Source organism: Populus nigra, chromosome 7, assembly GCF_951802175.1.
Source record: "Populus nigra chromosome 7, ddPopNigr1.1, whole genome shotgun sequence".
In the NCBI taxonomy this organism is placed as follows: Eukaryota; Viridiplantae; Streptophyta; class Magnoliopsida; order Malpighiales; family Salicaceae; genus Populus; species Populus nigra.
This window is the reverse complement of record NC_084858.1, coordinates 10,791,149-10,818,727: the sequence shown is the minus strand read 5'-3', so window position 1 is coordinate 10,818,727 and position 27,579 is coordinate 10,791,149. Positions and strand designations below refer to the sequence as shown.

General features: G+C 34.1%; 1 protein-coding gene across 2 annotated transcripts; it reads left to right on the top strand.

Annotated features, from left to right (window-relative positions):
* The first annotated feature begins 312 nt into the window (after positions 1-312).
* On the top strand, positions 313-4,464 carry LOC133698697 (uncharacterized). 2 transcript variants are annotated; one of them, XM_062121720.1, is made up of 5 exons: positions 322-928; positions 1,009-2,285; positions 3,148-3,561; positions 3,820-4,052; positions 4,143-4,464. In XM_062121720.1, the coding sequence occupies exons 1-5, from the start codon at positions 810-812 to the stop codon at positions 4,395-4,397; spliced, it is 2,298 nt and encodes a 765-aa protein (XP_061977704.1). In that variant the 5' UTR covers positions 322-809; the 3' UTR covers positions 4,398-4,464. The 2 variants fall into 2 exon arrangements, with proteins under 2 accessions (XP_061977705.1, XP_061977704.1); XM_062121721.1 differs by lacking the exon at positions 4,143-4,464 and having other exon boundaries at positions 313-928; positions 3,720-3,854.
* Positions 4,465-27,579: the final 23,115 nt, after the last annotated feature.

Here is a 27,579-nt window from a genome sequence, read left to right as displayed (position 1 = left end):
ATATAGAAGAAAACATTATACTCCTAATTTTCCCTTCTTCTTTGACCTAATAATGGACTCTCCGAAACTTTCTAAACCCCAGAAAGGAAAATAAAACATAACATGTAAAAGCTTAATTGATATTTTGAGAACTGCTTCGTTGCTTTCTTTTGGTGTTGGCCTAACTCCCCTTGTTTTGGTTTTCACCATCTAATTTTTGTCACAACTTCCAAGCCATATGCGATTTATTTCTTACCGATCTAAGTGCCACTGCATCCCATTCCCATTCCATATTTGAGTTTGGTATGTTTTTCCCACTCTAAAACCTGTCACAAAGCGTGTACTTTCAATTTAACCCAACTCTCTCTCTCTCTCTCTCCTTAGAGTTAAGAAGAGACATCTGTTCAGGAAATAATAGAAAGATAAAACAAGGACCCTTCAACTGAAGAGTTCTTCTCTAAAAATCTAAATCAAATAACGGTCTTGAGAATTCCAAGGCTCTAAGCAACCGAAGATTAGCTCCAAAACCCTAGTTGCTGACATGTTCTTTTCTTCCCTCAACCCTCTCCTCTCAGCTAAACAATCCCTTCTTATTAGGTCAGACTTCAACTTCTCTAAATTTTACCATGCAAAAATTTTTGCTTTTCTATTTTCTATTGGTAAAAAGTCCATTCTTTTTTCAAGAATTCAAACTAGAAATCAGTGCTTCAAGGACTCCTCTGTTTTTGCTTCAGGATGAAAAAAAAAAAAAAAAAAGACAGATTAATAGAGTTATATTGATGGGTTCCTAAAATAAAATTTTGCCCACCTCTCAATTCCGATTGCTGAAAATGGGTTCTGTTAATGCGTTTCTTAATAAGAAATTACTTCCTTTTGCAGCCTCTTTCTGGCTTTCTGTCTCCACTCTGTTCCTTTCTCTGTTTGGTTTCTTCGATAGAACCATGTTCAGGTACTCAGTTTTCTTTCTTTAGTTACCTTGTTAGAAGTACTCTAATTTTGCGTCTATTAATTTAAATTCCTTTTTTCCAGAGTGAAGAGCGATAAAAGTTTGGAGGCCCAGGAACCAGAAGTTGAAGTTTCTGAATTTAAGGGAGCAAAAGAAATGAATGAATTAGAAGAAAAGGAAAGGCCAAGTCAAAAAGAAGCCAAGGAACCAGAAGTTGGAGTTTCTGAATTTATGGAGACGAAAGAAGTTGATGAATTAGAAGAAAAAGAAACACCAAAGTTCTTCTTCAAATTTCAGTTTCAAACTTATAGAGAGGAAGATGAGCCTGTTCTCTTGAGTTCGGTACCTCCTACAAGCACTAACAAGTATGAGTTCTTGTCAGAGAGGGATTTCAGTCATTACTTGGAGAAGCCGGAGGTTGTTAGTCTTACCGTGAAAGAGTTGTATGCGGGTTCTAATGGTGAATTTTTTGCCAATAAAAAGATTATGGAGGATGGGGTTTTATCTGATAAGGACTTTGCAGAAAAAGAATCAGAATCAGAAGCAGAATCTGTTCGTGAAGAAATAAAAGAGATTTCTGCAGGTAGTGTGCGTGATGAATATGATGCTTCGAGAGATGATGATGCTCCGTTGGTAACAGAGAAGGACTTTATTCTTTCAGATTCTATTGTTTCAAGCCATGAGTTTATGAGTCGTTATGTAGCTTCAACCAGCGATGGGTTCTTGTCACATAAAGATTTTGAAGATGTATTTGGACTTGATATTTTGAAGGAAATTGATGGGCAGACGGAAGAATCAACCGACGAAAATTTGGAGTTAGAGTATTTAGATTTGAAGAATTTGAATGCCGGTTACGAGGCCGATGATTTTGATGAGGAAGATAGTAACATAATGGAAGAGCTTGAAAAGAAAGAAGAGGCTGTGCAGAATCCAGCTAAAGTAAAAGAAGACACAGAAATGCTGTCTGACAAAGATTTTGAAGACAACAACAACTCCAGTAAAAAGGAACATGGCTGCAAAGAAAATGAAGCCAAGGATATTTTAGATATGCCAAAGTCCAATTCTCAGAATTCTTCGGCTGCCGATTCCGAGGATTCAAATGGCTTGGAAACCTTATGGGAGCATCAAGATTTGATAGAACAGCTCAAAATGGAACTGAAAAAGGTCAGAGCTACAGGTCTGCCAACCATTTTAGAAGAAGACGAATCACCGAAAATAATGGAAGATTTGAAGCCATGGAAAATTGATGAGAAGTTCCAGCATGAAGATAGAATGGGTGAGCTTCACAAGTTCTACAAGAGTTACAGAGAAAGAATGCGGAAATTCGATATCTTGAATTACCAGAAGATGTATGCAATGAGTAAGTTACATGTCACTAGCCTTTTCTTCATTCAACTTTTCTTTCTGCAGATGTTTTATCTTTTCCTTTCTAGTTCTTTTGCAATTTGCAATTAAAAAGAAGCATTCAATTTTTTTTTCTATTGATACTATCAATATTAACCTGCTAATTAAGTTCTTTTAATCAGTGTTAGCTATAGCACAACCTACCTTTGCAGTCTTTTAGAAGTTAGGGGCAACTACAAGGACCCACTAAATCTAGTTTGTTTGGTTCCTGCTCATACCACAGGCATTTAGAGTAGTAATTACACAAAACTAGGAGGTTGAACCGAATTGTGTCGACCTTTTCCACTACCCACACATGCATACACAACATGGTATCTGATGTTAACATGGCTAGTAAAATCCTTCTACGAGTTCCATTCTCTTGCACCGTCAAGAATGCTTCTGTTGCTTTCCTCCTTTAAAGCTATTTATCCATCCAAGTTAAAAGATAAACCTATCTTTATTCATTTGGGGCCACCTCATTTTATAGCTAGTTGAAGATGCAGATGGCTAATCTTTAATGTCATTCTACCAACCTTTATCTTTCATTCACTAGAATGGCTTTACCTAAATCTCAATTCTCTGCTACATTTCAAATAATCTTGCACTGACTTCAATGCTCCACGTAATCTATTTTCTAAGCATGATTTCATTTGCAAACAATCTTCTTCTAATAGTGGAATTGGAAAAGAAACGTGCATGATTTAAAATGACCTTTAACCTATAATTATATATATTATCTATGTATTATATGCACAAGTGGTCAATTACATCTCCTGCTTTATTACATTTCAAGTTTCATAAGTGCCTTGTTCCTCGTGCTTCATCACAATCTATAGGCTTTCTTCAATCGAAGGACCCACTTAAATCGATTACAAGGCGTGAAGCTTCAGCTCCAGCATTGACATCCCTTCTTTCGCAGAAATTCCTGCTAAGCAAGCGCAAAAAGTCCAGTTCTGACCCGATGGTGAACTTTATTAGGGAATTGCATAACGATTTGGAAGTGGTGTATGTTGGGCAACTGTGCCTCTCATGGGAAATCCTTCATTGGCAGTATGAAAAAGCGCTAGAGCTATGGGATTCTGACCCTTATGGGATGCGACTCTACAATGAAGTCGCTGGTGAATTTCAACAGTTTCAAGTGCTGTTGCAGAGATTTATAGAGAATGAACCTTTTGAAGGTCCAAGGGTACAAAATTACATCAAGAATCGATGTGTGCTGCGTAATCTCCTTCAAGTTCCAGTAATAAGAGGTAAGCTATTGAACTATCGTGGATGTGCATGTCCATTGATAGTGACGTACTCTATGGTTGTTTTATGCCCTCAACTGACTATACCAATGAATAACACATTAAGCTAGATGGGACTACAAATAACAATAGATAAACCAGCTCATTTCTTGATTTGTTAGGCAAAAAGAATGAAAGCAGCATTAAAAGCTATCCAGTCTGGCCCTTCGGGAGAGTTTTTTGCGTACCAATTAAAAGAAGAAAAGCTTAATTGTTTTGCAGAGGACAGTATGAAGGATAAAAAGGCAAGAGGAAAAGGGAAAGATGGTGATTCAATTACAAGTGATATGCTAGTAGAGATCATGGAAGAATCAATAAGAATTTTTTGGCAATTTGTTCGATCTGATAAAGATGCAGAAAATGTGATATCAAAGGGTCGTAAGGGAACTCAAATAGAACCCCAAGATCCCACTGAGCTAGAGCTATTGACAGAAGTTCGAACAAGTCTTCAAAAGGTTAGCTTCATAATTCTTCTCCATCTATTGCTTTAGGTACTAACCATGTAATCTTGTTTACTAATTTTTGTTATCTCAACGGGAAAACAGAAGGAGAAAAGGCTTAAAGACATTTGGAGAAGTGGAAACTGCATATTGAAGAAGTTCCAAAAACATCAAGGGGACAACTCTGATCAAGTTCTTTGCTTCTTCTCTCAAGTGGATATAAATTTAGTATCAAGGGTTCTGAACATGTCCAAAGTAACAACGGATCAGCTACTGTGGTGTCACAGTAAATTGAGCAAGATAAATTTTATTAACCGGAAGATCCATGTAGAACATTCATTTTTGCTTTTTCCATGTTGATAATAGCATGTCCACTGCATATAAGATATCTTAAGAGAAAAGGAAAAGGAATTTTGCATTTTTTCTAGTTTGCATCCTTTGTATTTTGCAAGAGTTCATTAGAAGATTTATCACACAAGCTCTTTTTGCCTGTGAAAATGAAAATATTTCAATATTAATGAAAAAAAAAACACCCCTATGAAGGTATCTTCACGGACCAGAATCAACAAGATCGCCCTTTTTCATTCTCGAGCGATGGAAGGATCATGCCATTCCAGTGATTATCTACCGTAAAACGCATCATTTAAGGGAACGCTTTTTCCAAAATAAAGGGTATGCCTGTTGGCCATGAAATGTTACATCAAGGAATCTTAACTCCTTGATCACGAGAGTGTTTGCAGTACTTTTTAAATTTTACTTAAAAAAACATATTAAATCAAAAAAAAAATTTCAAGAGAAATTTTATGATATTCAAAATAATTAGCAACATTTTATTAGTTATGTTATGAGTTTTATTTTTTTTATTTTTGTTTCTATTTCTCTATTCAAAGAGGTATAAAAAATAACTAATAATATGTTACTAATTACTCTTAAATATCATAATTGTTTTCAATTGTTTTAATACATTAGATGTTAAAAAAATATTTTGATGTAATTTTATTTAAAAAATACTTTTAAAAATAATTATTCACCGATTACTAAAAATACATCTAATAAATGTCTGAATAATGTTAGGGAAATGCATCTCTAATGAATGTGTGAATAATGTTAGGGGAATATTGAACAAACTGATTGTTTGCTTCTTAGTTTTCTCCCTCCATCTTTCCAACGTCTAAGACATTGTAGAGTGTTTTTTTTTAATTATTATTATTCTTACCAATCCTTCTACTCTATTACAAATAAACCCATAGATTATACCGGCAAGAAGCCCAGTTACAACAAACGCTATGGTCCATCACAGGAAAGGAAGGAAACCCTCTATAAAACCAATCTTTTCTTTTACTATCTTTTTCGCACATACATTATGCACTAATAAAAGTTATATTAAACATTCAAATACTATTTGTTAAGTTTTGCAATAAATATAATTTCAATGAAATCCGTTTTTTATTTTCTATTTTGAATTTCAAATTTTTTTTCTAGCCTTTTCAATATTACGTTTTAATATTTTTTAGGTTTTTAATAAATTAAAGTTTTCCTTTGGTGTTTGAATTGCATGTTTTATCATAAAAGTGGCAAATGGTGTATCATAGATAAGATAAAAAAAACTTCAATTAATGGATTTTTTTCTTATATAAACATTTTTGTTTATATATATATATATATATATATATATATATATATAAAACAGATGAATCATTAATCTTGAAATCTTGTATCATTCGGTATTATTCGATGAGGGTAAAATAGTTCTATATATAATGCAGTCATGTTAACATTTCATGCTAAAAATTACTTTCAAAATGTTTTAGACATAATTACATTTGTAAAATAATAATTGATCATTAACATGTAAAAGTTTTAGAAGAATTCACAAGAATAAAAGCAATAGTTATGGATTAAAGTGGGATGCTCTATTCTCCCTTGTTGAATTGTTACTCACTCAGTAATTCAGAAAAAGATAGAACTAACCTTCTTTGTATTCCACACAAAGCTGAGAGCTATTCTCAAAGTTTATTTTTATTTAATTTAATATTTATTAAAATAAAATATTTTAAAGAATTTCAATGATTTAAAGTCTAAAGTAAAAGAATATATTTATTCAATCAAAATCTTGTCCTTTTATTTATGCATTTCCTTTTTTTTATTTGACATAGTTATGACTTTTGTTTATTAACACCATGATTTTTCAATACAAACTGAAAACAATTAAAAATAGAAATCCATAAGAATTCAAATGATTTAAATTTAGGAGAAAAAAACATAGTTATTATAACAACCCGGCTTTTTCATAGCAAAAAAATCAGTGAAATTTTTTTTTGTAAGTCGTTAAATTCTCGCTGCTTTTCACAATATCATTATGTGAATTTATAAATACATTCCTTTCATTAGCAAGGCACAACCCATATAGGATAATGTAAATCAATATCCCATAAAAGTGACAATGCACATTCTCGCAACGATATTTAGGGTTTATCGTAACAAAATTCATCTCTTAGTGTAGTGCAATATTCATGTGATTTCATAATACAACATTCTAAAAAAGAAAATATCACATACATACATCCACCACAACATGTTTACAATATTGTACTTTTATATCCGTATTTCATTACAATTTTCGATACAAGTCTTTACAAAAGTGTCGAATGTCAAATATTCAATTAGTTCGTTCGTTCTTATCAAATACACAACACCTAAAACATACTATTACATAGCACCTTTCAAAATAAGTGAACCCATGGAACAGACTTTCTTACGCATCTTGATTGTGTGATGTACTTGTTACAAAACAACATGGATACAAGAATTGTAAATAATCTCAACATGATAATAAACAACTAAAAGAACATTATCGTTACTTTTCATTATCAACTTAGAATGGGTACATTTCTTCTTTTACTTCTCATATGTATTTTACAATCCTTATTATTTCATTAAGTGTATTATTCTCACTCATACGCCCCAACATCTACATAAGAGTTGTGGTGCCGAAGTTTAAACATCGGTCGGGGTTAATTACTTCACTTTAATCCGGTCATCCACCTTGGATACTTTTAACCATAGCTAATTGCAATATTCAAACTCGGATATCCGTCTCAGATGCCATTAACCGAAACTAATCACAAAATCAAACTTTTTATCTTTTACGAATACCATAAGTCGATGCGAATCATTATAATTAACTTAGCCATCTATATAGGATGCCCTTAGCCAGAGCTAGACATCATATTCAACCCGACCATCCCTCTAGGATGCCATTAACTGAAGCTAATCATCAACGCAACCCGACCATCCATCTAGGATGTCATTAGCCGAAGCTAATCATCAACCCAACCCGGCCATCCATCTAGGGATGTCATTAGCCGAAGCTAATCACCAACGCAACCCGCCATCCATCTAAGATGCCATTAGCCGAAGCTAATCATCAACCCAACCCGGCCATCCATCTAGGGATGTCATTAGCCGAAGCTAATCACCAACGCAACCCGCCATCCATCTAGGATGCCATAGCCAAAGTTAATCATCAATTTATCTCAACCATCCCCTTAAGATGCCATTAGCCAAAGCTAATCATCAAACATAACCCGATTATCCATCGCGGATGCCATTAGCCGAAGTTAATCATCAATTCATCTCGGCCATCCCCTTAGGATGCTATTAGCCGAAGCTAATCATAATATTCATTCAACATTCTATAATAGTTTAGCACTCATTTTATCACAATAGTAGATCATTCATATTACTCGTACAAACGTTTCATATCAATTTAGCATTCCTTATAACACAATAGTAGATCCTTCAAAATGCTCGTACAAACATTCCAAAATAGATTTATATACATTATAACACAATGAACTCTTTCATAGTACTCGTACAAATGTTTCGTATTATGATTAGCTTCGGCTAATAGCATCCTAAGTAGATCATTCATATTACTCGTACAAACGTTTCATATCAATTTAGCATTCCTTATAACACAATAGTAGATCCTTCAAAATGCTCGTACAAACATTCCAAAATAGATTTATATACATTATAACACAATGAACTCTTTCATAGTACTCGTACAAATGTTTCGTAACCATATAACATTCATTATATCACAATAGTAGATCCTTCATAATATCCGTACAAACATTCCATAATAGCTTAGTACAAGTTATAACGTAATAAAAAAAACACTTCATAATAAGTTCACTTCAGGGAATTAACGTTATGGTAAAAGGGATGGAAGTCACCTACCTATTGCTCTTGTGGGGTGTCCATGCCTAGTCGAAGATTTGATCCCGTTCGTACCACCTAATCACATCAATGGTCACAAATCAACATATTTGCATTCTAACATCATATACTCACCACCATACATATTTAAAAAATCCACATGTTCACAATCAAGTTTTCCATATATTACACAATAATACAATGAATTCATTACAGGCATTTATGTCAATTATGATATGGAAGTCTGTCACAGAACATCGGTAGCAAAAGCTGATTCGCTAGTGACATAGAATTCAACAGCGAAAACTGATTCGCTAATGACACAAAATTTAATAGCAAAAATTGGTTCATTGGTGCTGGTGACATAGAAATTGACAGTGAAAACTAGTTCAGTTTACTAGTGACACAGAAACCGACAACGAAAACTAATTCACTGGTTACATAAAATTTGGTAGCAAAAACTAATTCATTGGTGACACATAATTCATCAACTTAATTCAGTCCTATGGTTGACATATGAAATCATCTGGATACCTAGTTTTCCGTTAACTTAGAAATTGTTGATGAAAACTGAGTCGTTGCTGACTCAGAAATCATCAACGCAACACAGTTTCATAGCTAATACTGAAATTATCAGCACATATATTTCATGATTGACTAAAACATCATTCATGAAAATTGAGTCGCTACTGTCTTGAAAATCATCAACTAAGTCAGTTTTGCGATTGACGCTGAAATCATCAGCTTACATATTCTACTATTGACATAGATATCGTTGATGAAAACTGAGTCATTGCCAACCCATAAATCATCAACGCAATCCATGTCGTTGCCGATTTGAAAATCAACAGCGGCAATGGAGTTGTTTTTTATTCTACTTCTTTCTTTTGGCTAAGCGTAAGGTTTACTTTAGGTTTTCCCTCTACCAACGTTTCTTAATCTATTTGGACATAGAACCTCGTTGAACCACACTTCATTCATCATACATTATCAAACAACACTGTATGTTCATCTACCAAGGTTTTTCTCAAATCATCACTTCCAATACCAGTACCTAACATTGCTACTAGCATACATTCTTGCATTCATATTTGTATCATGGCAATGTATCAACACAACTAATAACAATTTTACAACATATACGAGTTCTATTCCATTTTTATGACAAGTATAATTATAAAAATCATGCCACAACATATTGTCATTTACTTGAACCATTCTCATGTAAACCCATCAATCTCACAACAAAATTCAAGCATGAACATCAACATAAATTTCGGTTCCAACACACAAAACGTTCCTAGGAATTCAACAGAATCACACTTGATGCATCTCCTCATTTTTTTACACATTTCATGTAAGTTCATCAATCATAAGTGAAAAATCAAGGCATTAATCATCAACATACATTATGTTTTAGTTTGAATATGTAAGAATCCTATTTTTTCTGGAACAAAACACCTCACATATAAGCAAATAGGGCAATATTTTTTACATATACACATGGCATTCATATAAAAGTCTACCTAAATTAAATTGTTATTGTCTAACTATTACTGTTTAAATCTTGAACTATTACTGTCTTGCAGTTACTGTCTAAACCTTCAAATGTTACTGTTTAAATCTTGAATTGTTACTGTTTTGCGGTTACTGTCTAAACCTTAAACTGTTATTGTCTAACTGTTACTGTTTAAATCTCGAACTATTATTGTCTTATGGTTACTATCTAAACCTTGAACTGTTATATAAGATATTCATATGAAAATTTACCAAAATTTCAGTAGAGTCTCCTCTTTACTGGGGGCTCCCAAGTTATCAACATATAACTTGTTTGCATTTCTAATATCCCACATCTCATAACTCAATCACGACCCAATCATCCTAGGTCTCAATCCCACAAACATCATCATCATCTTAACCATAATATTTATTACATACATTGAACAACAAATATCATTATAGAGGGATAAACGACATAAACACGCATACATGGAACATGATTATATGAATTACAGAGTTAAGTTCATATATTCAAGTTTAAACATTAATTATACAAATTAAGTTATACAAATGTTTCAATGTTTACAAAATACAACGTAAACTTCCCTAGACTACATAACAAAAGTGAACAAAAGCTAAAATCTACTCCTGTCGTGCATGCGATGGTCCTGAGAAAAAATACATATTATTGAAACATGAATACCGCAATAAACATAGTAACACAATTATCCAATAATTTAAAAAGGTAGGCATATATTCTTATTCTATTCACTTCTTCCTTTTTTTTCCATTGGAACTCTTTCTCATTCAACTATTAAACTATTTTGTCTTTCATTTCTAACTTCCATTCAAGATTCCATAAAATCAACCACTTCTATTTCCACCTATCACATTATCGATATTGATTTTATTGGTATCATCATCACCCCATAGGCGTCGATGCATAATGATTTCCTTACTCGGGACCCTAACATTGTGCTAGTCGATGCATGGTGATCTCTATACCCGGGATCCTAACATACACTAAATGTATACTAGCCGATACGTAGTGATCCCCTTACCCGGGATCCTAACATACACTAAATGTATGCTAGTCCATGCCTCATAGGCATCGATGTATAGTGATCCCCTTACTCGGAATCCTAATATACACTAAATGTATGTTAATTCATGCCTCATAGGCATCGATGCATGGTGATCCCCTTACACGGGATCCTAACATATACTAAATGTATGTTAGTCCATACCACGTATCACACTTCTTATATTTTATATGTCAACTATAATTTCATCACTTGGCGATTCACACAAGGGCCATTCACCTTGAACACACATACAATCAGGATACTATCCGAACTAACAACATCATTACACAAACTTTTATCTTTTCACATAATATCCAACATTTGCTAATTCACATCTCATATTAATAACATATTAAATCATTAAACTTAACAGGTGGCTTAGGTGTGGATCACCTACATGCAGTAGAAGCTCTACTCGTGCTCCGCTACAGCTACTGCTTCACTATGCTTGTGGTCCCTCCTGTAATCATGGCATATCTCATAAATTATCCTCATTCAAGATAATTTTCATAATAACCATATTAACAGTTAATATAGGTCTTTCTTTCAATAATTCCTTTCACTGCAAGATTTCACAGTTTTACCGACGAAACTATTTCGTCGGTTTGTGATTCAGAGTTTGTCGGTAATTTTTTTACTGACGACATCCCCGATGGAAACTGTCCGTCGGCTTCCTTTCATCAGTAATACCTAATTTCATCGCTACATCGGTCGGTAAAAAAAAACAACAATTGCCGATGGTTTTATAGACAACAATTGTGCGCAAAAAAAAAAATTCCAGCTTGAAATATACCAACAGATTGATTTCGTAGATGATTGGTTAAAATATCGACGCACTATAGCCCTTGGTAACTTTATCGGTGAGTGTGTGAAATACGGACATAAGATATCCGTCTGTAAATTCGTCGATGATTGTGGCATTTGCACCAAGCTACTGTGAAATGCCGACGAACTCATTTCGTCTGTAAATTCGTCAGTACGATTGACATTTCTCGCTCTCTATCAAATGCCGACGGATACAATCCGTCGGTAAAACCCTCTGTGATTATTTTTAATATGTTTTTAAAAAATTATTTATTACACATAAAAATATTTATTACAAATTAAATGTGTTTCAAAACAAATATTAAATTAACTATTAAAGTTAAATAATATTAATTACAAATTAACATAATGGTGGAGGAGGAGGCTGGTTGTTATACGACCAAAAAGGAGGAGGCGCACATGTATCACAACTCTGTGATGCCATGTTCATGACCATTTGGCAAAGCTGTTCATAATTCGCCGAGAGTTGTGTATACCCCGTCGATAAGTGGTCATATTTTTCGATGAGTTGAGTCGTGTGTTGCTACAAGGCCACGAACTCCTTAGATTGGGTGTTCGATATTGATTAGGAGCTCCCAGCGGTTGAGACACTACGGGCCGCCTGCAAGTTCTTGGCCGTAGTGTTGGGGAGCCTGTACACTCGATTTTTATCGGGTCCCCCGGACGATCCAACCTCCATCATCAAATCTGGATGGGTTGAAGGATCGTCCTCATATCTCTCCCTCAAATGGCTATTATAGGTCTCCTGAAAATGAAAAAAAGTAATCATCATATTCAATTTAATAAAAAAAATAAGTTACGAAATAAAATAGTTGAACAAACATACCACAAAATGTTGAGCACGATTGTCAACGAACTGTTGCGCCCCCTTTTGGCGGCGGTCTTGACTTCGCACGTGCGTCTCAACAAATAGCTCAATTGGGCTCAGCTCATGTCCAAGAGACGTAGCCTATAATGAAAAAAATTAATTAACAACAAATTAATTTAATGATATATTTCATTTAAATTAATCTTACCATCCGTTTTGCATGTGCAGCAAATGGAACGGAGTCGTCGATGTGTGTTGTCATCGAGCCATGAATTGGCCGATTCCAGTTGCCAGCACCAGACTGTGAGTGTCTTGTGAACTTCTCAGACATCACGTGCTCAAGATAGTGCAGCCATATATATGCCAGGATGTATATCGGTTTGAAATCCCTCCAAACTGCCACGTCGTTCCAGCTTTGGAGACCCTTATCTCTCACAGTTTTTTTTTGCCTTTTTTTGTGCTTCATACCAAAAATCACGCAACCTACTTCCATAACTAGAAATTAGAGTTTGAAACATAAATTTGTTTCTAAAAAAATCTTGTATTATTTTCGATGTTATCTAGTTGCTGCGTGATTTTCCCACACCCTCCTTACAACAGTGTCATGCGCATTGTCCCAGTCGAATTTGTCCTATGTATAAATAATTAATTTTAAATAAAAATAATAATTTATTTACAATTATATTAATAATTTATTAGAAATAAGCTGAAAATTAGAAATTAACACCAACCTCAAATTCGTCAAACCATGCATCGATTTGAGGTATCCATTCAGGATGTCTGGATACCTGATTCCATTGAAATAATAGAATCTCCATCGACGATTTAAACGCCGATGATATTACTCGAACGACCTCAATATTTGTGAACCTGAAAATAAATTAAATTAATGAAATATTGATTAGTTGTTCATAAATTATGTTATAATTTTTTTTAAAAAAACTAAAACCTTAAAAAACTTACATTGAAAGGTCATTTTTCCACTATGCCTCGTACTTGCAGGTGAATTGATTTCCTTGCGAAGGTACGCCACCTCTGCGCTGTGAAACCACACTGGAAGAGGCAACATCAGTTGACGGCGTATGTGCCTCTTCTTGACAGGCGCCTAAGGATATGTCATCCTAGCTGCTAGAAGAACTAGCTGTGATCATACGTAAGCAACAAGCTGTGGATTTCGTTCTACGCATCTACACAATTTTATACGAATAATTATATAATTAAATTCGAATGTTAAAAAAAATTCGACAGCACCTCTCCTATATTGGAAACTACCTAAACTTTTCAAACCTGCAAATATTGACAATAGCCACAACCAATTGATCCCATCTATACTAATATTGTATATAACATAACATCGATACAAATAACATCCATACTAATTAAAAGGGAATTCAACATTAACAATTACAGTTCAACAAATTATTCAATTATTACGGAAATACAAACAATAAAAATAAATTAAAAAAAACTCTAGACTAACAATTAAAATTAATGGAAATAATTAAACACAAATCATGCAATAATAGAAAAAATACTAATTATTCCAACATATTCAATTACTAATTACAAGGTAATTCAACATTAACAATTACAATTCAACAAATTATTCAATTATTATGGAAATACAAACAATAAAATATATTCAATAAATTAAAAGAAAATCTAGACTAACAATTAAAATTAATGGAAATAATTAAACACAAATCATGCATTAATATAGTAAACTTACTAATTATTTCAACATATTCAATTACTAATTCTAAGATAAATTCAACATTAATAATTACAATTCAACAAATTATTCAATTATTATGGCAATACAAACAATAAAATATATTGAATAAATTAAAAAAAACTCGAGACTAACAATTAAAATTAATGGAAATAATTAAACACAAATCATGCATTAATATAGTAAAATTACTAATTATTCCAACATATTTAATTACTAATTCTAAGATAAATTCAACATTAATAATTACAATTCAACAAATTATTCAATTATTATGGCAATACAACAATAAAATATATTCAATAAATTAAAAAAAATATATAGACTTTGGGAATAAAATATCCTTAAAGTAAAATGAAATAGAGGAAACACATACATTTTAACTTGATGAAGATTCAAGTAGATATTACAAGCAAAACAAACAAAAGTATTGAAGGAAATGAGAGGGAAAAAAATCAAAAATGAAAGGGGAATAACGGGGCAGATGAAAAAATAAATTGAAGGGGCGGTCGCTGGGATTTATAACGAAGTTTAACAAATGGATTCACCAACGACAATAAAAAAATATTATTTTAAATTATTCCGTCAGTGACGTTTTGAAAATATGTCGGTACATTTTGAATTTCGTACCATCATTTTTAATTACCCTCTATATTTTTCACAGTCCGTCGGTAATTCCATTGGCAAACTGATGCGGTCAGAGATGCATTTAATGCCCCGCCCTTTAGAATTCACATTGTCCATCGGTAATTTTGACCTGCTGACAACATACTGACGGACTAGAATCCGTCCGCCACATCATTGGAGATTTTGGCATTTCCAGTAATATTTTTTCAACTCTATGTGAAATGTCGATGGACGGTAGTCTGTCTGCAAAGTCGTCGGTGATTGTGGCATTTCTAGTAATATTTTTTCAACTCTTTGTGAAATGCTGACGGATGGTAGTCCATCTGCAAAGTTGTCGATGATTATTGCATTTCCAGTAAATATTTTTCAACTCTTTGTAAAATACTGATGGATGTGAGTTCGTTGGTATGGACAACAGTGATAGTGCATTGTACAAGAAAGATGATGTTTGTATTGCCTATTTACCTTCATGCAAACACTTAAATTATAAACTGTTCATCGCACAAAACAATAACAACAGTGCTTAAACAATACATAAACTTATAAAATAAATATTTCGTGTTAAAAAATATATCATCCATAATATATAAATGAAAAAAATATTTGCTTCATTCTAATAGTTAGTCAGAATTTTCTTCTTCTTCACGGTCAATTGAATAGTCATCACCTTCTTCGCAATCTTCAATATGGATATCATCATCTTCATCGACATTTGCTTGTCTGCTAAAGCTTAAAAGAACATTCAACTCTTCTGCGTCAACATCAACAAGACTATCATCGAAAACATGAAAATTTGAATTTTCTTCTAAGTCAATCGAAGGAGCAACTCGATATGGTTCAACCAACTCACTAACTTGAAAGACTTTATCTCGCACACTTATGTCTTCGTTCTCATCCAGAAAAAGCTTGACACGACCCTTGGGTTTCATTTTTAAAATGGACAACCAATCAACTCTTGATCGATCCTTTCTAAAGGAAGAGGTGTATGTGTAATAAACTTGTTGACATTGCTTTGCGAAAACAAAGACATCGTTTACGTTATGGAGTCTAGCTTTTGAGTTGATTTCGACTAGACCATAGTGCGGATCAACTCTGATTCCTCTGTTAGTCGTGTCATACTAATAGCATTTGAATAAAACATTATATTATGCTCGCTATGATATTGTAGTTCGATGACCTCTTCTAGTATATCGTAGTAGTCAACTTTCTAACTCACTACTAGTCGATCCCTTAACACAAACATCGATGTTATATGTTTTTTTTCCATGCCCGTATTCTTCAGTATGGAACACATATCCATTGATAAAATACCCATTGTAGCACTTAACTTTTCTTTTAGGACCCAGGCTTAGTGAAGACAATGACTTAGCAGCACTCCTTCCCATTTGATAAACCTTGTATGTAATGTACATCAATGAACAGTAAACGAGAATCTCGTAATTACATGCATACAGTAATTTTGTAAGTGAGAATGAGTTTGTGATAGTACTTACATGTGTTCTGCACCATGTGGCAAATTGTTCATCTTGTAATTGAAAGATTTGGGATTCGGCCAGTTGTGAGTTATTGGATAACAAATATTGTCGATGATGCCTACAAGTGATAATGAGTGTATATATATTACAATATATAAACAGTTTATTATTAATAAAGTTTAATTAGTATTACACATATATATACTTATTGAATAAAAGGTCTCAGCTCATCACAGTTAAATAGAACATAATTGTGTGCTTATTTGAACTCTATTTCCGACAAATATCTTCCTCTTACGATATTTTTAGGTGTGGGTCGTCCAGGATTGGAGAATATTGACAAGTTCCCACTAGAAGGCACTTCATCACCATCATCATGTTGTGGAACGCGATTGATTCTCGTTCTCAGATGAGATTCGAAATAGTACGAGATAAATGTTGAGATCTCCTTAACAATATAAACCTCACATATTGAAGCCTCAACATACGCCTTGTTCTTAACTTTTTTCTTGAGATTGAACAAGTACGTGTATTGAATTAATCAAATATTTTCAATTAAGAAAAACAAAGAAAATACTTTTATATATGAATTACATTGCAACTGTAATATCTAACCATTCAAATGGGTACATCCATCTATACTGGATTAGTCCTCCAACTTTTGCCTCGACTGGTAGATGTATGGGGAGATACTCCATTGAGTAAAAAATGATGGAGGGAATATCATCTCAAGTTTGCATAGTGTCTCAATGATATTCTTTTCAAGCCTCTCAATGTGATCAACATTCAACTTGCTGGAACATTTATCTCTCTAAAGAAATGATTGATCTCCATGAGTGCCCATATCCCTTTTGGCAACAAATCACAAAAAGCTAATGGGATGAGTGTTTGCATAAACACGTGGCAGTCATGACTCTTCATTTCATACAATCTGCATTCCTCCATATTAACCAATCTTGATATGTTCGAGGCATGTCCATCGGGAAAACGCAGACTCTTAAGTCATTTGTAGACTAGTAGTTGTGCGTTTTTCTCTAACACGAAGCTTGCTCTTGGTTTTGCGACCTGTGACTCATCACAAACCAACTCTATATTTTTACAGTTACAGAACAAATCTATATCCAATCTATCCTTAATGTTGTCCTTTGTCTTCCCCTTCACATCTATAACGATGTTGAAAATGTTCTCAAACATGTTCTTTTCAATGTGCATGACATCAAGGTTATGGCGGAGCAGATTGGTCTTCTAATAACTCCCAAAAGATACTTCGCTTTACCCAATTATAGGTCAAACCAAAACCAGGAAACTTTTACTTACCTGTTTGAAGACCAAACACAATGTCACCGTACTCTGATACAACATCATGCAATTCTTCACCAGAAAGACGCGGGGATGCAACAACCTTTTCAACTTTACCCATAAAGAAATCTTTTATGTTCTTTCTGTACATGTGATTATGTGGCAAGAAACGACGGTGACAGTAAAAAGAAGAAGCTTTACCTTCGTTTGTTAGCGTGAATGCCTTGTTGTTTTCCATGCAGTATGGACATGCTAGTTTCCCATGCGTAATCCAACCAGAAAGCATTCCATAAGCTGGAAAATCATTGATAGTCCACATCAAAGCTGCCCTCATAACAAAATATTATTTCCTTGATATATCATAAGTCAAAGCTCTGGAGGACCACAACTGCGCATCAATTAACGGTTGAAGACAAACATCTATATTCTGTCTCGGGCTGCTTAGACTGGGTATGACAGTAGATAAAAACATGAACTCCAGCCTCATACACATTCCCGATGGCAAGTTATAAACCGTGAGTATGACTAGCCAACAAGAATAAGGAGTAGTAAATGACTCGAATGGGTTGAATCCGTCTGTACACAACTAAAGATGCACGTTCCTTGATTTAGCTGTAACGTGAGGATGCACACTGTTAAAGTGTTTCCACGCTTCGTCGTCAGAAGGATGCACCATCACTCCATCAACCGCATCATGTGATTGGTGCCATGTCATATGCTCAGCAGTCCTTTGTGACATGAATAACCTCTGTAGTCTAGGTGTGATTGTGAAGTATCTAAGTTTTTTATATGCCACTAGAGTCTTTCCCCTACAAGTTCTAGGTTTGTAACGGGAATGCCCACATGCCATGCACTCGGTCAGCTCAGCATTTTCAAGGTAGTATAACATGCAGAAGTTAGGGCACATGTCAATTTTCTGGTATCCTAAACCGAGGGGTTTCATCATTGACTTCGCAGCATAGAAGTTCTCTTTCAGCCTGTTCCCTTCAAGTAAAATGCTTCTCGCCCATTCAATAATTTTTTCATACCTGACCTCACTCAACCCGTGATCTGACTTGATGGTGAACACTTGTGCTACGACCGATAATTTATTGTGGTTCGTGCAGCCATCCCAAAATGGTTCGTCAGAATCTTTCAACAAATAAAAAAACCTAATTACATCTGCATTAGGTTCTTCTTCTACGATTGGACATTGATTGACATTACCTTGATTCATTCTCATTATCAATTACCAATGTCCATGCAAATTAATACATATAAATTTATGCAAATTACAACTTCGCAATACCATTGATAAGAATTAAAACGGACCCGTTAAACAAGATATTAATTATTTCAAAACAACACATGTAATTCGATAATTCAATAAAGTTTCAACAATTTACAAACAAATATAATTTTAAACAATCTAAAACAAACCATAACAAGTATAAAATTATACATTCATATACTACAAGTTTGTTTAAGAAATAACAATAAAACATGTACATATACTAACAAAATACATATACTAAAAAAACAATAAAATCGACATTTAAATGTTAAAATTTAAAAAGATAGAATTACTTACAAAAACTGATAAAATCCATTGGTAAATCAGAACACGGATGTTGTGACCACAAAACTTCAAGAAATATGACTTGTTGTGCTAAGAAGAGAGATTTTTTTTTAGGGCTGGTTGTTTGCAGTAGGGGAGAGTTGGGATGGGGAAGAAGAAAGAGAAATAGGGGAGGAGAGGGTCGGTAGAGTGGTCATATATTAACTTTTACTGATGGACGTATTTCATCGGTGATTCCGTCAGCCATTCTGATGGTAAATAGGTCACGTAACTGCACGGAGATTCCGGTTTGAATCCCTTGGTGAGTCTGTCGGCAATTCGAATGGTGAATCTGTCATGTCACCGTGCAGAGCTACTGTTTTGAATCCCTCGATGATTTTGTCAGTAAAACCACCCGCAAAAACTACCATGTCAGCGAACCGCCCCTTTTTTTAATTCTGAATATTTCGTTTGTCATTTCGTCGTTAAATACCGACCGAAGTAGTCCGTCGATATATACTGACGGAATGACAGATGAAAAAAAGTCTGTCAGTAATGGTGACCGCAAATTACCGATAGAAGTTTTCCATCGGTAAGTTTGTTGGTATTAAGCGAATTTCTGGTAATGTTTCTTCATATCTTACGGTTTTGTCATTTCACCCATTAATATCGTCATTCTTTGTCTAACCATAGTTATCATTACAAATTTCCATTTTTAAATTGGCTCATTTCTTTTTGGAAACTCAAAATGTAATATTACATGTTCCCTGAAGGGAAGGGACTCAATCCCCACCTTTATTGCGTCTAGATGGTTGCTTTAGCGAATTTCCAAATCTGCCAGCAAATAATAGCCTCTTTCACCACAGTAATGACATTCTTGCCCCAAACACTGATAGTTTCTCCATCTGTGACCCTTTCCTTTGCATATAAAACATTGTTATAGTGAAACATAGTAGTCTCCCAGATGCATTTGTTCACACTTCATATAGTGAGGGCAATATACATTCTTCTAGTCACTAGCCCTCCTAAAGGGTTCGATCTTGGATGAGTCTGTCTGCCCATCACTCTTCCACTTGACAATTGGTGAAACGACACCACTGTTGTCCTCTTTTTTCTGATTGCCTTAAACATTCCATTTTTTCCCTTCTTCGAAAGCGATGGTCTAATGGTAAAATCATCCCTATTCCTCTTTTTACATGTTCCCTGATGTCTTTGTGGACCCTCTCCAATATAGCTTGTAAAGCTTGTGCCGCCTCAATCAATTATCTCATTGATTTAAACCATAAGGCAATCAACCCTTGCCTTAATTCCTATTGAAGCTCATCTCACAGCTTCTTAATCATATGTTCTCTGGTGGGGATGTAATGCAGAGCAAAAAAGTGAAAGGTCATTGAATCTCTGCTCATATTCTAAAACCGACATTTCCTCTAGTCTCAATGATAAGAATTCTTGTTCCTTCACTTTGCAATGGTACCCGGAATAAAACTAATTTTCAAACTCTAATTTGAAGTCGCTCCAGGCTAGTGTTTCGGTTGCCCGCCACAGTTGAATAGTTTCCTACTATGTAATGGTCCGGTCGGATAACAATTGAGTAGTACAGTTTACCCATAAACACTCGAGTATATTAATCTAGATCATAGTCTTCTCCACTTTCCTAACCCACCTCCCAGCTATCTCAGCATCTTGTTCCCCAAAATATGGTTTTCAGCCCATTTCTCTCATGCTTTTAACCAATCGTATGACTAACACCATGTTGTTCTTGGTTATGACACTCCTAGGGGCTACCTGCAGAATCTGTGTGGCTAGAATTGCTTATGCCGTACAGCTAGCCATGCCTTCCATCACTGCTTTAACTGTCTGGACTAGGAGTCTTGGGTCTATATACATCTTCATTGGTACGGTCAATGGGTGTGGCTCCACTATTTCTTGCTAACCTATCTCTACTTGGGATATTTTCTCTATTCGATTAGGTATTCGGTCTTCTCTCGCTTTCAAGGTTCTTTCCCGCAAAGGTTCGGATGATATTATTGGGGTATGAGAAGCCGTGTCATCCAAGGTATCTTCGTCTAGCCAATCTTGGGTATTTCAGCCTTTCTTCCTCCTTTCTAAGGAGGCGGTTCAGTTCGCGTCACCTGTTGAGTACGTACCATCCTCAAATTGATCACAACAACACTATTATTAATGATCCTCAGGATCCAAACTAGGTGCTCTGATACCAATTGTAACAACCCAACTTTTTCATAGAAAAAATCGATGGAATTTTTTTTTGTAAGTCGTTAGGTTCTCGCTGCTTTTCACAATATCATTTTGTGAATTTATAAATGCATTTCATTCATTAGCAAGGCATAACCCACATAGGGTAATGTAAATCAACATCCCATAAAAGTGACACTACACATTCTCGCAATGGTATTTAGGGTTAATCGTAACAAAATTCATCTTGTAGTGTAGTGCAATACTTATATGATTTCACAATACAACTTTCTTAAAAATAAAATATCACATACATACATCCACCACAACATGTTTACAAGATCACACTTTCTTAGTCTTTACAAAAGTGTTGAATGACAAATATACAATTAGTTTGTTTGTTCTTAATATGAACCCGTGAATGGGCTTTTCTACGCACCTTAATTGTGTGATGTTCCTGTTACAAAAACAACATGAATAAAAGAATTCAAAAAAATTTTGATATAAATTTTCAGATGAAATATTTCAAGATATTATGAATTTAACCTAGAAATATTGAGGGTTGGATTAAATTAAAGAAAATGAACTAAAATAAAAAGTTGAGGGGTTAAATTATAAGAAATGAAAAGAGGTATAACATAATTATAAGAATAAAAGATGTGGGGACAAAAATAATACACTTAGAAATGGGGACTAAGTGCAAATAAGAGAAATTATGGGATATAAATACCCCTCTCCCTTGCACATCAAAACCGACAATAACTATTAAGAGAGAGAGAGGGAGTTTTTTATTTTGTTCTTGCCAAATCAAGAGAGAAACACCAAAAAAATCCCATGAACCCATCTAAAGTTAAGGGTTTATAGGTAGAATAAACACTTTTGGGTAAGGGATTAACAAGAAATTTTAAAGGTAGAGAGAGAAGGGAGGGCTGACTGTCATTAGAAAAGGGAAAGTTGAAAATTTTTTACTAGTTGAGGATCGAGACCTTGATTCTTACCAGGTAAGGAGTTCTAAACATGGTTTTATAAGTCATTTCAAATTTTATTACGAATTGATGCCTTAGTGTTGAATTTTCATTAGGGTTCTTAGACTTAAATTGGGGGGAATGTATTAATTGTTAGAATTAATTTAATTCATGTGTTGTATGTGATGGAGACACGAAATCGTGATGATTCATCAAAGAAAATGCATGAGTAATTGAGTTAGGAGTGGCCATATATATGAAGAGAAAAGAGGGAAAGGGGGAAATTGTAGTTTTTCCTTATTGAATTTATTATAATAGGTTGTTTTTTATATGAATGTGTGTGTGTGAATTGAGTGAAATTAGCATGAAAGGAATGAGGGAACTCTTGGTTCCTTAAGGCCATACTTTCGGCCAATTATGCATCACAGGGGGAGGATGTTTAATTTAACATATTTAGCTTGATGACGTGTGTTTCATTATGTCGAAATGAGAAAAAATACATGTTGAAATAGCAAGGATTGTGTTTAGAAGAATATTGTTTAGAAAGTTAGTAAAATCGATAAAAATATTCTATTTTGATATTAAGAGGGAAGATTGAAATAAATAGAGTAAATTGGCTCTTAAAAGATATTTTTTACACTCTTTATATAGTATGTGATATGGCTAGGGGCTGAGATAAAAGAGGGAAAGTTGAATTGTGGATGTGGTATGTAAATGGAAAGGTTGACGAATCTAGATAGATTTGTCTCTTGACTTTCAAAGAGAATTTGAGTAGGCGGATGAGGGAATTAGGATCATGTTCCTTCATAGTAATTGTAGTTTTGAATGTTGACTAACTAAGGAAATTGGTCTTACTCAATTTGGAGATATAACACTCCAGTTATGGGTCACCAACCGAGACTGGGTCATGATAAATCCTATACGGCAGTAGGTCTGATTTGTTAATGAGTACTTTCAAGTGTTTTGGGGGCCGTACTAGGTTCTCCTCCCTTCAAAAGACTTGTAGCCCCATGTCTAAGCTTTCTACCGATACCAACCTCACTTGAAATGGATTCATATAACTCCAGATATAGTCATAAATCAAAGGAGAGGTTGGAATGCGACCTCTGCTGGCAGATTCAGAAAGTCGCTAAAGTGACTATTTAGACGCGTTAAGGGTGAAAATTAGGTCCTTTCCCTTTGAGGAACATGTGATATTACATCTTAACTTCCAAAAGAAACAAGCCATGTTTGAAATGAAAATTTATAATGATAACTACAGTTAGACAAAGAATGATGATATTAATGGAGAAATGAGAAAAACATAAAATATAAAGAAAGAAATAATTGAAAGAAAGACCTATATTGGCTGTTAATATGGTTATTATGAAATTTTTTCTTGAATAAGGATTATTAATGAGAAATGCATGTGATTACATGAGGGACCACAGGCATGGTGTAGCAGCAGTAGCGGGGGAGCACGAGTAGAGCTTCTACTACAGGTAGGTAGTCCGCACCTATGCTTTCTAGTTAAATTCCATAATTTAATATGTTATTGATGTGATATGTGAATTATTGAATGTTAGATATTATATGAAAGAATAAAAGTTTGTGTAATGATGTTGTTATTTCGGATAGTATCCCGAATGTAAATAGGTTCAAGGTGAATGATCTTTCGTGTGAATCACCAAGTGATGGAAGTATCACTGACATATAAAATATGAGAAGTGTGATATATGACATGGACTAGCATACATTTAGTGTATGTTAGGATCCCAGGTAAGAGGATCACCATACATCGACTAGCATACATTTAATGTATGTTAAGATCCCGAGTAAGGGGGTCACCATGCATTGACTAGCATATATTTAGTGTATGTTAGGGTCCTGGGTAAGGGGATCGCTATGTATCGACTTCTATAGGGTGATGATGATACCGATAAAATTGGTATCAACAATGTGTTAGGCAGAAATAATTGTGGTTAATTTTATGGAATATTGAATGGAAGTTGAAAATGGAAGATAAAACAGTTTTTAGTAGTTGAATGAGAAAGAGTTCCTATGGAAATAAAAAGGGAGAAGTGAATAAAATATGAATACATGTATTTTGTAATATTAAAACATTTATATAACTTAATTTGTATAATTAATGTTTAAACTTGAATAGATGAACTTAACTATAAAATTCATATAATCATGTTCTATGTATGCGTGTTTATCTCATTTATTCCTCTATAATGATATTTGTTGTTCAGTGTATGTTATAAAGATTGTGGTTGTGATGATGATGATGTTTGTGGGATTGAGACCTAGAACGATTAGGTCGTGATTGAGTTATGAGAAGTGAGATATTAGAAGTGTAAACAGGGTATATGTCAATAACTTAGAACCTCCTAGTATAGGGGAGACTCTACCAAAATTTCAGTAGAATTTGATATGAAAACCATAAAAAAACAAATTACCCTATTTTCCATTTTATATGTGATTGGTGTTTTATCCCGGATAAGGGGATATTACTGTAGTTTTCATCAACAATTTTTGAGTCAACAGTGATGGTGTGCGTAGACGAATTCATACGCAAGCAATAGAAATGGATCACGTTTAAGATTTCTAGGTCAGCAGCGATGTAATTTCATCAATGATTTTTGAGTTAATAGTAATTTATATGCACTGACAATTTCATGCACAGTGGTGGAACTGGACTGCGTTGATGATTTATTGTCGGCAAGGACTCAGTTTTCGTTGATGATTTCCAAGTTGACAGGGGATGTATTCACTGACGATTTTAGGCGTCAACCATGAAACCAGTTTTCACTGATGATGTTTGTCATCGCGAAACCCAGTTTTGCTGATGATTTTTGTGTAACCAACGAATTATTTTTGTTGATGATTTCTATTTCACGACGAATTAGTTTTCGCTGATGATTTTTGTGTCTTCGCGAAACACAGTTTTCGCTGATGAATCTTGTGTCACCAGCGAACCAGCTTTCGCTAACAATTTTCTGTGATAGACTTCCATATCATAATTGACTTAGATGCTTGGGAACGGTTTCATTGTATGATTGTCTAATATATGGAACACTTGAATGTGAACATATGTATTCTTGGAATATATGAGGTGACGAGTTATGTGATTATCGAATGTAAAAATGCTGATTTGTGACCATTGATGTGTATGGTGGTGCGATCGTGATCGAACCTTCAACCTGACAAGGACACCACATAGAAGGAATGATTAGTACTTAAAAGTGTATTTTTATTATGGTTATACAACATCATATTGCACTTGAAGTATCAATAACTCCTTAACTAAAACATGTTTTGTAATAACAAGTCTGATAATATAAGATACCTTTAATTTAGGGTAAATGTTCATCTTAAATGCAGGTCTATCATACAAAATAAAGGATTGATTGATGAGTTTAACTACTGAAATTGAGAAGACAAAGAGAGGGCTAAGCTTAGAAAAGAGATGTTGGTTCAATTCAAACTGGAACACTATTTGATTATTGGATCATAACTGGAGTTGTAGACCTTGGATTTAGGTTTGGTTTATTTTTTATGGAAAGATAAGCCATAGGCCTAAAATATTAATGAAGAGTTCAAGACTCAAGACTGCCGTTTTGGAGTTCAAATCTTAGCAGCAGACGAGAAATTTGAATTTGTCTTATAACCGAGATACTATTCAGTGTTCAAGCCATATCTCGAGTTTTAAAATTCCAAATAAGCTCATTCTTGTTTTATTGGAAATCTAAGACAAATTATCAGAACTTTCATGAAGAAGATCATTTCAAATTATGATGTTAGCAATGGCTTTTTGGCCTGCCAACAAAGTTAAGAGTTAGCCACCAAGTCAAGGGTTGGCCACCAACTCTTTTGTTAATCATCAAATCAATAGTTCTGAATTTTGGCCTATAAAAGGAGGCATTTGCCATGTATTTAGGCATCTTGGTTTTCATATTAAGATCTTTCTCATGTACTCTTTCTTTGTAATTTTGTAATGTTTAAGTTCTGCTTTCATTAATCTCTTGTTTATGTTTTTCATCATTAATATGTTCTTATCTAGTCTATTTATGTTTTTCTTGTTCATAATGTTTAGCTAAGTTTATTGTGTCAAAGTGAGAAGATTACACTAATGGTGTAAGAATAAGTATAGTATCAACTCAACGTGGACTTTAATGTTTGATACTAACTATCGCACGTGAGCGACGTCGCGGCGATCGTCCACCCTTAAATGGCTGGATATATTTGGTAAATATAGGGAGACAAGGAATTCTTTGTCTCTTAGCAGTGAAAAATGGAATGGGAGTCGCCACCTAGTATTTTGATCACTAGGAACCCTAACTGGTCTCAGAGATCGGGCACGGGGACTGGTTGCGTAAAGGGAAGGTATTAGCACCCCAAATACGCCTTACCTAAGGTAAGCTGCATTGTTTGATTGTCTGATAAAAAAGCTAAGGTGTTATTGTATTTCTAGTTGTTGGTCCGTTGATGGTTCAAGAAAAGTCCTCCTCAATAAGGAGGTCCTTATCTTATCGGGTAAAACCTAATCGTTCCAACGTCTATGTAAAAAACATATTTTTAATATCAGGAATACGTTCTGCTTGACCGCTTTTTATGTTCGGCTTGTTTTAACTCGCAAGTGCACTAGTGTGCGATGTAGCAATTAACTCGGTAAGATCGAGGTCATATTGACAGAGAGCTAGATCTGGAAATTAAGCTAGGTAACAAAAAAAACTCAAGAGAAATTAAATTAACAATAACTTGGTTGAAAATAATTCATGGATTTGTTTTCAAAGATGAAAAAGTGTAAATAGATTTTAAATGACAAGAAAAAGTAAGTCTTGGTCCAAATCAATTTTAATGGTGATGTATTGGTGATTTCTTCAACATATATAAGATAACTCAACCTAATATCAACGATGGTGATATTAGATCGGAAGATATTACAATGAAGTTTAAAAAGATGAAGATTGATTATTGCTTAAGAATGAACAAGTATTTTCATATTAAGTAAGACATTGAATCAAGCAATCTCTATACCAAAACTAAGGTTTGTGCATAAAAATTCAAGATTATAACATTACCTAAATGATTTCTAAAATTTCTTTGCAATAATAAAACATTCATGAAGAAAATGAAAAGATAGACATTAAGATTCATTCATATCTTAAAGAACTCACCTCAACCACCATCATCCTTGATTTGGATCCAAGAAGAAGATTAGCCAACCATGATTATATATAATAACACTTTAATAAACATAAAATGACTTGAATCAAACTGAAATAAT

Bases quoted from the DNA above. Each gene is read 5' to 3' on its own strand.
- LOC133698697 (XM_062121720.1), top strand. From the start codon at position 810: ATGGGTTCTGTTAATGCGTTTCTTAATAAGAAATTACTTCCTTTTGCA. The intron at 929-1,008 runs GTACTCAGTTTT...CCTTTTTTCCAG, and splicing joins TTCGATAGAACCATGTTCAG to AGTGAAGAGCGATAAAAGTT. The intron at 2,286-3,147 runs GTAAGTTACATG...CACAATCTATAG, and splicing joins CCAGAAGATGTATGCAATGA to GCTTTCTTCAATCGAAGGAC.